The sequence below is a fragment of the Salmo salar genome, chromosome 10, assembly GCF_965601325.2.
Source record: "Salmo salar chromosome 10, fSalSal1, whole genome shotgun sequence".
Taxonomy (NCBI): Eukaryota; Metazoa; Chordata; class Actinopteri; order Salmoniformes; family Salmonidae; genus Salmo; species Salmo salar.
The window spans coordinates 76,222,798-76,235,000 of record NC_138300.1 but is presented as its reverse complement, the minus strand read 5'-3'; the positions used below and the strand labels follow the sequence as shown (position 1 = coordinate 76,235,000).

Sequence of the window (12,203 nt, the reverse complement as noted above, 5' to 3'; positions counted from 1 at the left end):
CGCAGCACACACCTTCGTAGCACAACAAAGGCTCGTCTTAACAATAAATAACAAAATAAATGTAAATAAAAGGCTTGTCCTGACTTTAAAGTCTCCGTTGACACACCCTCCGCTCTCTCGGTCTCTCTTCCTCTCGTCCGACTGGCGTTTGAGACAGCGAACCGATGTGTGTCGTACTACCACCGACGCCTCTTTGGGGAGGGGTGGGATGGCGGGGGGCGGGTCTTCATAATCGTAGAGGCTGGGCAGGGGTGGTCTGGGAGGAGCCTCATCTTCTGCCTGTACCAGAGCCACACCCATACAGGAAGTCAGTCACAATTGGTACTTATTGTTAAGTACCTCAAAGCTCATTGGAGGAAGAAACCCGAGGGGGAGGGACCTTGAAGCGAGAGGAATCAAGGATTTGTCAGCTGGTAACGCTTTCAGACAATCCCTGATTAGAAGAGAGTCATTCTACTCAGGGCTATGAAGGTTTCATATTCAGCTTAACTGTTAAATGTGTTTTATGTATTCTGACCCTTCACAGCACAGGTCAAGTGTTCTCAACTCATTTACTTTAAAAAAAATGTTATCGCTTTGCACAGTAGTTCCAAACCCACACACTTTTGACAGCTTGACTTTGATGGAACACATCCACTCTAAGGCAGGACTAACTGCTGTTATTATTAACCCACTGTGGTCCATGTACAGGTTTACATCCCCCAGATTTACAAACTCAACTGCCACTCACCCATTTTGGCACGGGGTTGTGAGGCAGCGTGTAGGAGCTGCGAGGAGGGGGCCTAACCTCCCCTACGGGGGGCGTCGCGCTCTGCGAAGGCACTGCAGGGTCCGACACTGAAGCCACTAGTTTCCTCTCTGGAGAATAGAAAGACACAGGCAAATGAAGAAGTGCAAATTCACACACAGGCGACAAATGAAGGTATGACTGACCTCTGTGCTTGTTTGTCTGTCATGGTTAAGTGTTAGGATATGGAGGTAGTTCGGTGCAGTTGGTTTCGTAACACAGTATGGAGAGACTAGATTTGTCTTTTTGCTATGGAAAACTACCATAGTCGTTTGTCGCCCATGTAGTGTTTTGCAGTTAGGAATTCCCCCAAGGGGACGAATAAGGTTGTTTGATCGGAATTGAATTGAGTAAAATATGGTAAAACACAGTGGGCGGGCGTGGATGTCTGGACAGTTGGTGATTTCTCCCACCTGGGTTCTGCACCGAGTCGATTGTGATCTTGTAGTTTGCTTTGCTGGCGCTCAGTCCTGCCATCACGTCCTCTATCCTCCACAGCTCCCGCTTTATCTCTGTTTTCTCCTGCTACACACACACACACACACACACACACACATCTTAGCTGGTTCCTACTGCGCTATACACACACACACACACACGCACACACACACAGTCTTTTCCCAGTAGACCCATCCCATCTACAGTACACGCTTCAAAACAGTGAATAACAACTATGTTCTCTTCACGTCTACGCCTGTGTAGACCTGTGGACATTGTCCCCATCGAGTGGAGCAGCAGCACTGCACAGCACCGAGGTGCAGTACCGGCTCTGACCTGAGGGGTGGCGCTGTGGTTCATGCGTGCCTGTAGCACGGCCCTCAACTGCTCCACGGAGCTCTCCAGCCTGCTGTAGTCCTCCCAGGCCCGGGCCATCTCCTACATATAACATGAGGCAGCAGGGAAAGACAGAGTTTCCGTAAACATATACAGTGGAATGCGTTGGCCAGAACCACACAGAAGACCATACATCTACATTGCTTGCTGTTTGGGGTTTTAGGCTGGGTTTCTGTATAAGCACTTTGTGACATCAGCTGAAAAGGGGTTTATAAATACATTTGATTGGCTGATTGCTACCCGACCCGAGCTCCAACGGGCCCCGACGTAGATCGGGTTAGAGCCCGGGTGGGACCAGTTTTTTTCCATCAATAACCAGGGTACGGGCAGGCCTCGGGCATCACTAAATTGATCAGTAACATTCTGAAGTCATTTGCTCGTGCTCTACTAGGCAATACAGTCACATCTGACTGAGATCATAAGTCACAGTGCTTCAACCTCGTCATAATACAAGAGAAGGAGAGATCGTTCCACAGAAAAATAACAACCTTCCTCGAGTTTTGTCGGAGTTTAGAGTGACGAAAGCTAACAGCTAACTGCTCTCTCATGTCTCTTCACTGAGCAGAGCAAGCGGAGCCGTTGCTATGGATACTCAGACTCCCCCGAGGCGTCATGAGCAGTGCGCATGCAGAGCGACCTGCGCGCAGCGACCCAGTGACAGACAGAAGAGCAGCTAATGGATTTACTAACGTAATACGTTACTTCTGATTTCGTCCCGGGGCCTTAAATTTGGCAGAAGCAACCGGGCCAGGGTAGGGCAGGGCATGGGTAAGGCTCCGGCTTAAAGTTCAGGTGTGTCTGATGATCTCACCGTGGATGCGCTGGAGATCTCGGCCCTGATGTGCACCACGTCCTCCTGTAGGAGTCTCTGCTGGTAGGCTATCTTCTCCAGGTGGGTCGCCTGGTCTCTGTACAGCTCCATCTGTTGGTGGGACACGTCCAGCACCGACTCCAGCTTGTCCTGATGGGTCAGGGGTTAGGAGGTCAATATCAGAGACAGCAAGGTCGAGGTCAATTCCAGTTCAACTTGGGAAATGCACACAATGATGTCAATTTTGTCAAAGTGGATGATTTAAAAAAAAAATAAAACCCTTTAAATTGGAATCATTAAAAAAAATGTTACCTCACACATTGACTTGACATTGATTTCTTGGCTGATAAATTCAAACGGAGCCAAATGCAGTGAGACACACATGAGTATAGAGATGAAGTGTCAGTACCTTATCGTCCTTCAGTGAGCTGATCCGGACCTCCAGTTCCTTCAGGGTCTTGTCCTGCTCACATAACCGACTGAGTTTAACCTGTTGGACAGGGACAGATAGAGAGACAGACAGAGAGACAGGGCTGTTACAGACCAATCTTTCCTACGGCTTCCTACAGTGTGTGTGTGTGCACGCGTCACTTTCCTCCATGTACATGTATATCCTCCCCCTCTCACACATCTGTGTGTGTGTGTGTGTGTGTGTGTGTACGTGCATGTCTACCTGCGTAAGTGTGTCTGAATCCCTCTCTTCTGTCTCATTAGCTGATAATTATGCAGCGCAAACCCTTTACGCAAATACGCCACATCCCACGCTACCCTTTTGAGTCCTCCTAATTAATCCCAGATTAAGGGTGCGTCACCAACGGCACCCTAGTTCTTATACAGGGCACTACTTGGGGCCCTGGTCAAAAGGAGTGCAATGTATAGGGAACAGGGTGCCATTTGGGACACAGTAAGAAACCCCAAACATGACAAAGGATGGATCAACTGATTTTCATTTCTCAATTTGCGGGCTATTTGTGGAAAACGGTCATCTCAGGAGGACGGTAAAGATCCCAAACCCACCCCCTCGACGTGAACAAATATTATTCCGTCAAATTAAAGCTGTTACATAAAGTTGCATAATAATTGCTTGCGGTTTAGAAAAGGAGAGAAAATAGCCAGATTAAGTGGCATGGTATCTTTCGCAGGCACAAAACATATGCATAGTGTTTATGTTCCATTCACCATTCCGCTGAACGCATCGTTTATTTGTGGCGATGTCTTCACGCGCAGTAATGTTGCTTTGTTGACGCCATGAAATATTCAGTGCGGATAGGAAAAACCCCGGCCTCCTTATAAATTGTTAAAGGGCAAACGTGCGGAGCTTGTCAAGTCTACACTCTTCAACTCCTTTTGGAGCAGTTACACTCTGAAAGGAGAACAAATTGATTTACAAAAAAAATAAAGTGCTAATATAGAACTGAAAGACTCACGACCTCATACATTTTTCTCTTCAAGTTGAGGTAAATAGCCCACTAAATCCTAGTTGACTCCTACTTTATTATTATTTTATTCGATTTATTACATTTGTATCGCTCACTCTATCCCCTTAAGGGTCTATGGTTGTCAGTGCATCAGTCTCATCTCTGTTCCTACCCTTCCAGAAAAGTTTGAAGCTAAAACTGAAAAATGTCCTTTTGGGACAAGAGATGGAGTGAAAATGTTGTTGAGGGTTGTGGGGTGAGAGAGAGGAAGAGCGAGTGTGTGTGTGTGTGTGTGTGTGTGTGTGTGTGTGAGCAATGCGGAAAACTGCTCTGCTGCGACTCTTGCTCATACTCACGTCCACGTCACTCTCGGCTACTCTGACAGGTCGCGTTGCTTCTTTCAACGTCTGACTTCCAACCACCTTGGGAGCAGAAAATAAATACATTTTCAAATAGTGTTGCTCTGTGTACACTCAGTGGCCAGTTTATTAGGTACACCACCCCGTTCACCAAAATGGTTCGCTCCTACAGACGGTGAGTCACGTGGCCGTGGCTTGCTATATAAAGCAAGCAGACAGGCAGACAGGCATCCCGGTTCTGTTCGATTGAACGTTAGAATGGGGAAAACGAGTTACCTAAGCGACTTTGAGCGTGGTATGATCGTCGTTGCCAGGCGCGCCAGTTCCGGTATCTCAGAAACGGCCGGCCTACTGGGCTTTTCACGCACGACAGTGTCTAGGGTTGACAGAGAATGGTGCGACAAACAAAAAACATCCAGTCAGCGGTAGTCCTGTGGGCGAAAACAGCTCATTGATGAGAGGTCGAAGGACAATGGCAAGAATCGTGCAAGCTAACAGGTGGACCACAAACAGGTAAATAACAGCGCAGTACAACAGTGGTGTGCAGAACGGCGTCACGGAACGCACAACTCGTCAGTCCTTGTTACGGATGGGCTATTGCAGCAGACGACCACACCGGGTTCCACTCCTATCAGCTAAAAACAAGAAGAAGCGGTTCCAGTGGGTACGTGATCACAAACACTGGACAATTGAGGAGTGGAAAACATTTCCTGGTCAGACTAATCCTGGTTCCTGTTGAGTCATGCTGATGGCAGTCTGGATTTGGCGTAAGCAGCATGAGTCCATGGCCTGGTGTCAACGGTACAGGCTGGTGGCGGTGGTGTGGGGAATGTTTTCCCTTGACACCAATTGACCAACGTTTCCATGCCCTGAAGAATTCTAGCTGTTCTGGAGGCAATGGGGGTCTGACCCGGTACTAGATGGGTGTACCTAATAAACTGGCCCCTGTTCTGGTAGGGATATTGGCTGTTGATGATACTAAAAAGTTACACTGAAAGCACAATGAGGAAACCAACCGTGAACCAACCACGATGACTTAGAGAAAGTAAGAAAATAGCCATTGACAAATGCAGCCTATATGACACAGAAACAAAGAAGCTCTTTGCATGAACGCCATTCATGACAATGCCATTGATTACATATATTTTATCTCCATAGCTTTTCATGTCCCTGTATCACAAAAAGATGGACAACAAACTAATTTTCAAACAAAAATGGAATGAGACACTGCTTAGGCTACTCCTTACAATACTCCCAGCGTTGGAAATACAGATTTGTACAAATATATATTTTGGGGGGAATTCCTAGAGTATATTCTGAACCAACTGGGTTCAGGGTAAACATGCTGTGTTGTACTGGGGATATATCAAGGAGATATGTTTGATAGATCAACAGGAGGATGGTGCATCCGGCTAGCTTTTAAACCCCCGAACCAACCATAGCCACCACAGCACACGCACTGCAGAGCCATCCCAGGCCAGGACCACCAATCACATCACAATGGAGCCGAGAGTCAGGGGTTACAGAGGGGTCAATGCCAAGCCAGTGCCCACACACAGCCATGGACACAGAAAGTGTTTTTAAGCGATGGGATGGTCTCCCTCGTAAACATGTACACATACACTCAAATACACACACACACACACACACACACACACACACACACACACACACCACACACATACAGTGTGTCCACAGTGCTTACGTTCCATAGTGGCCCGAGAGGCCCGGCGGTGCAGTGCAGTAGCACACTGTGAGCCGTGAGGATGAACGGCTCTAAACTTTTGATCTGCGTCAAATAGGAGATGGAGAGCCACTGTTATTAAATGGCTGCCGTTCGCTATGAGCAAGTTATCAATTTGACCATTCATTTGAATATACTCGTTTGTATACCAACTGTTAATGTCATATTTCAAAAACAAAAAACAAATACCCCTTTTTCTCACCGATTTCGTGGTATCCAATTGGTAGTTACAGTCTTGTCTCATCGCTGCAACTCCTGTACGGACTCGGGAGAGGCGAAGGTCGAGTGCCGTGCGTCCTCCGAAACACGACCCAACCAAGCTGCACTGCTTCTTGACACAATGCCGGCTTAACACGGAAGCCAGCCACAACAATGTGTCGGAGGAAGCACCGTGCACCTGGCGACCGTGTCAGCGTGCACTGCGCCCGGCCCGCCACAGGAGTCGCTAGAGCGCGATGGAACAAGGACATCTCCCATTCTTCTCTGCAGATCCTCTAAAGCTCTGTCAGGTTGGATGGGGAGCGTTGCTGCACAGCTATTTTCAGGTCTCTCTAGAGATGTTGGATCAGGTTCAAGTCCGGGCTCAAGGACATTCAGAGACTTGTCCTGAAGCCACTCCTGCGTTGTCTTGGCTGTGTACTTAGGGTAGTTGTCCTGTTTGTCCTGATCCCGCTGTACTTTGCTCCATTCATCTTTCAATCAATCCTGACTAGTCTCCCAGTCCCTGCCGCTGAAAAACATTGCCACAGCACGATGCTGCCAGCACCATGCTTCACTGTAGGGATGGTGCCAGGGTTCCTTCAGACGTGACGCTTGGCATTCAGATCAAAGAGTTCAACCTTGGTTTCATCAGACTAAGGAATCTTGTTTCTCATGGTCAGTCTTTAGGTGCCTTTTGGCAAATTCCAAACGGGCTGTCATGTGCCTTTTACTGAGGACTGGCTTCCGTCTGGCTACTCTAACACAAAGGCCTGATTGGTGGAGTGCTGCAGAGATGGTTGTCCTTCTGGAAGGTTCTCCTGTCTCCACAGAGAAACACTGGAGCTCTGTCAAAGTGACCATCGGGTTTTTGGTCACCTCCCTGACCAAGGACCTTCTCAACCGATTGCTTAGTTTTAGCTCTAGGAATCGTCTTGGTGGTTCCAAACTTCTTCCATTTAAGAATGATGGAGGCCACTGTGTTCTTGGCGATCTTCAATGCTGCAGAAATGTTTTGGTACCCTTCCGCAGATCTGTGACTCGACATAATCCTGTCTCTAAGCTCTACGGACAATTCCTTCGACCTCATGGCTTGCTTTTTGCTCTTGCATGCACTGTCAACTGTGGGACCTTATGTAGACGGGTGGACTGCAATCAAGTTATAGAAACATCTCAAGGATGATCAACGGCAACAGGACGCACCTGAGCTCAATTTCGAGTCTCATAGCAAAGGGTCTGAATACTTATGTAAATAAGGTACTTCTGTTTTTATATTTTAGAAATTTGCTCAAATTTAAACCTGTTTTCGCGTTGTCATTATGTGGTATTGTGTGTAGATTGATGAGGGAAAAAAGATTTAATACATTTTAGAATAAGGCTGTAACGTAACAAAATGTGGAAAAAGGGAAGGGGTCTGAATACTTTCCGAATGCACTGCATGTACAGGTCCTTCATTCCCCATTTTGTTCTTACAGCCTGAAATGTATGTTTTTTAACCATCTACACACAATACCTCATAATGACAAAGTGAAAACATGTTTTGAAGAAATTCTAGTAAATTTATTGAAAAATAAATTCAGAAATATCATATTTACATAATTATTTACACCCCTGACTCAACACATTAGAGTCACCTTTGGCAGCAAATCACCTTTGGCAGCAAATCACCTTTGGCAGTGATTACAGCTTTCTGGGTAAGTCTAAGAGCTTTGCACATCTGAATTTTACAATAAAATTCCTCAAACTCTGTCAAGTTGGTTGTTGATCAATGCTCGACAGCAATTTAAGCCGAAACTGTAACTAGGCTACTCAGGAAATTCAATGTCGTCTTGGTAAGCAGCTCCAGCGTACACTGAGTACACAAAACATTAAGAACGCCTGCTCTGTCCATGGCATAGACTGACCAGGTGAAAGATATGATCCCTTATTAATGTCACTTGTTAAATCCACTTCAAATCAGTGTAGATGAACCGGAGGAGACAGGTTAAATAAGTATTTCAAAGCCTTGACACAATTGAGACATGGATTGTGTATATGTGTGCCATTCAAAGGGTGATTGGGTAATATTTAAGTGCCTTTAAACGGGGTATGGCAGTCGGTGCCAGGCGCACCGGCTTGTGTAAAGAACTGCAACGCTGTGTCAAGAATGGTCCACCACCCAGAGGACATCCAGCCAACTTGATACAACTGTGGAAAGCATTGTCGTCAAAATGGGCCAGCATCCCTGTGGAACGCTTTTGACACCTTGTAGAGTCCATGCCCCAACAAATTGAGGCTGTTCTGAGGGCAAAATGGGGTGCAACTCAATATTAGGAAGGTGTTCCTAATGTTTTGTACACTCAGTGTATTATATAGAGCCAGAATATCAATAAACTGGCACCAGTAAACTAGGGGACCACGCTGCCTGTGCTGGGACCAGCTACCTCCTAGGATAACACTTTAAGAGTCCCTAATAAACAATTTATTAGGCATTTACAAACCGTTTGCTCACCATTTATTCATCAGTACTCCGACATTTGTAAATATTAGTAAGCTAGTTATCCACGCATATATTTCTTTAAAACATCCTGTGTGCTTGTTCTTTTACCAAGTTTGCCGTTTTGTTCATCCCCATTTACGCCGTGTCATTCTCAGCTCTACCCTGAGATGCAGGGTGTGTTGGTCATCCAGCGAGTAGTAAGGTGAGTGTGTTAATGTTAGAGAGCTTTGGCCAGGCATTAGGCCGTTAGGGTGAAGTTTCCCCTAGGTACAGATCCATGATCAGCTTCCCCTCCACCAATCCTAACCTTAACCATTCGTAGGGGAAAATGCAAAACAGATCCAAGATCAGTGCCTAGGGGCAACTTCCCCCTACTCTATTTGAGTAGGCCTACACGAGAGGGGGAGAAACAGAAGAGGAGAAAGAGGGATGAGGAGATAACAAAAATGGAAACGGGAGGAGCGAGAGAGAGAGAGAGAGCGTTCCCACCTTCAAGTCTAGATACTCCAGGTCTTTCTTCAGTTGCATGTACGTATCGTCAACCTTCGGGGTGGAGTGGAGAGATAAAAAAAAGAGTCAAATCAAAGCTTTACGGCATTACAGTATGGCAGCGTACAGGATTTTGACAGGTATACGCTTCCATATTATAGATCTAACTGTAGAGTGGATATTAGTTGCCGAATGAATCACTGATAATACATATGATTATATAGCGCTACTCATTGACGTCAAATCTACCATGATGTGTAATAATAATTACTTGTCCGTTCTACTATAATCATCTCTAACGATCCATATTGGATTTAGGAATTAAGGGCGAGATGATTATAAGCCTATTGTCAAGAATATGCTTTTGGATGATTGCCATCTGTTAGGCTTGTTATACGATGAGTAAAATATCAAAATGGGCAAAACTTTAATGTTGTCATCCAAAACACGCACGCACACACACTCACACAGAGAGAGAAAATGTATCTATTGGCACATTTAATTTATTATGAGCTTCTCAATGTTATACCCCCAGAGATGCAAGACGTGCACATACAAAACGGAAGCACACTACAAGCAGCCGCTCCAAGATCACAAGCCCAAAAACGGCTCCACTTTGAAGCAAACTAGCAACATCTCAGCCAAACAAACAAACAAAAAGAACCCACTGAAAATGAGCGAGACATCAAAGTCCAGGCAGATTTAAAAAAAAAAAATGGAATTGTATCTAAAGCCAACCAGACAGTCTTAGTCTGGGATGACTGCATGGAAGCTAGCTAGCACAACACGACATGCTAACACACAATCCGGCGCTACAGCAGCCTAACTTGGAGTGCAAAAACCCCCACTACAGGCTGCTACGGACTTAAAGTCTTGTTTGATCAAATGCAACAACTGAAACCAGAACTAGTCTGGGTAAGAGACGAAGAGAAACTGAAATGGTTATTATAATAAGTGTTGCAAATTTTGTTTTCAAAGCATGGAAGATACTGTGCATCAAGATAAGCTACATCGTTGAAATAGCAGGTTTCTGTTTAGTTTTTAGTTTCTTTTTCTTTTTCATTTGAATGTATACATGTACAGTGCCTTGCAAAAGTATTCAGACCCCTTGGATTTCTTCACATTTTATTCCATTACAAAGTGGGATTAAAATGGATTTAATTGTCATTTTTTTTGTCAACAATCTACACAAAATACTTAAGTGTCAAAGTGGAAGAACATTTTTATCTTCTTTTAGATAAATACAGTCATTAAAAAAAAGAACTAAAATATAGTCGTTGCATAAGTATTCAGCCACTTTGTTTAGGCAAGCCTAAATTAGTTCAGGAGTAAAATTTGGCTGAACAAATAACATAAGTTAGATAGACTAATAGCGGTGGACATGATTTTTTAATAACTAAGTCTTCCTCTGTCCCCCCATACAGACAACATCTGTAAGATTCCTCAGTCAAGTTTTGAATTTCAAGCGCAGAATCAACTACAAAGACCAGGGAGCTTTTCAAAAGCCTCATAAAGAAGGGCGGTGATTGGTAGATGGGTAACAAAAACAAATCAGACATTAAGTTCTTAATTATGCTGTATATTAAACCACCCCGACACATCAAAGCCACGGTCGTCCTTCTGAACTGAGCTGCAGGACAGGAAGGAAACTGCTCAGGGATGTTACCATGAGGACACTGGTGATTTTAAAACAAGCTACACAGTTCAATGTCTGTGATGGTACAAAACTGAAGATGGATCAACAACATTGAAGTGATTCCACAATGATTACCTAAATGACAGCGTGAAAAGAAGAACAGAAATATACAGAATGAAAATACCAAAAACATGCATCTTGTATGCAAGGCACTAAAGTAATACTGCAAAAAAAACACAGCAAAGGAATATACTTTTTGGCCTAAATGCAAAGCCTTATGTTTGGGGCGAATCCAACACATCGGAGTAACTATCTTCTTATTTTCACGCATAGTGGTGGCTACATCAATATGTTGTAGGTGTGCTTGACATCAGCAAATACTGGGGAGTTTTTTCCAGGACAAAAAGAAACAGAATGGAGCTAAGCACAGACAAAAATCCTAGAGGAAAACCTGCTTTAGTCTTCTTTACAACCTACAACACAAGTACAAATCTACACTGGAGTCACTTACGAAGAAGTCAGTGGATTTCCCCGAGTAGCCAAATTACAGTTTTGACTTAAAATCGGCTTGAAAATCTATGGCAAGACTTGAAAACGTTGGTCTAGCCATGATCCCAAACATCTTGACAGAGCTTGAAGAATTTTTTTAAATAATAAATGGGCTAATATTCCACAATCCATGTGTGCAAAGCTCTTATAGACTTACCCCAAAAGAATCACAGCTGTAACCGACGCCACAGCTGTTTCTAGCATGTGTTGACTCAGTGAGCTGTATACTTATGGAAATACTATATTTTAGTTATTTAATTTCTATTAATATTTAAAATACTTTTTCTTGCACTGTGACATTAGAGATTATTTTATATAGATTGTTGACAAAAAAAATGACATTTCAATTTTAATCCCATTTTGTAACAATAAAATGTGAAGAAATCCAAAACGGTCTGAATACTTTTGAAGGCACTGTATATGAATGAGTATAATTTCTGCATGCGTATATGATTCATTTCTTTGCTACTGTGGATACAGTGTTTTATAAGCTCATTTGGGCTGGGCATCTTGAAGATGCAAGACACTATAATAATGAAACAAATCAAAAAGCATAGAAAAGGGACTATGGGGAGCAGCCAACGCTCACAAACAGCCATGCCCAGGTTGAGCTCACATTGGTGGGGTAAAGAAGACCAGGCGTACTGGGGGCCCCCACCTGGCTGCTGCTGCCGTGGCCCATGGGGCCTGAGGGGCCTAGGAAGGGCCCCATATAAGAAGGGCCGGAGAAGAGAGGGTTGTTTTTGGTGGTGAGGAAGTGGGGGCCAGAAGGGGTGTAGTTGAAGTGCTGCAGCTGGGTTAGCGTGTGGTGGCGTGCGGCGGCCATCTTTGCCTGATGCCTCCGGAGCTGAATGAGCAGGAGGGTGAGCTCCTCAGGCTGCGTGTGTAACAGTAGTGTG

At 44.7% G+C, this 12,203-nt stretch overlaps 1 protein-coding gene across 12 annotated transcripts in view; it reads right to left on the bottom strand.

Moving 5' to 3' along the window:
• The window catches only part of LOC106561057 (pleckstrin homology domain-containing family A member 7), a 173,953-nt gene that overhangs the window by 16,436 nt on the left and 145,314 nt on the right, over positions 1-12,203 (bottom strand). For 6 of the 12 annotated variants that reach the window (XM_014124645.3, XM_014124644.3, XM_014124648.3 and 3 more), the window contains 9 exons: positions 11,921-12,181; positions 9,120-9,173; positions 4,207-4,272; positions 2,842-2,922; positions 2,433-2,582; positions 1,562-1,663; positions 1,201-1,312; positions 731-858; positions 85-279 (listed from right to left, as the gene is read on the bottom strand). In XM_014124645.3, the coding sequence (XP_013980120.1) occupies positions 85-279; positions 731-858; positions 1,201-1,312; positions 1,562-1,663; positions 2,433-2,582; positions 2,842-2,922; positions 4,207-4,272; positions 9,120-9,173; positions 11,921-12,181 (1,149 nt within the window). The remainder of the gene's footprint in view (positions 1-84; positions 280-730; positions 859-1,200; positions 1,313-1,561; positions 1,664-2,432; positions 2,583-2,841; positions 2,923-4,206; positions 4,273-9,119; positions 9,174-11,920; positions 12,182-12,203) is intronic. The other 6 variants (XM_045688086.2, XM_014124657.3, XM_014124646.3 and 3 more) reach the window with 5 other exon arrangements.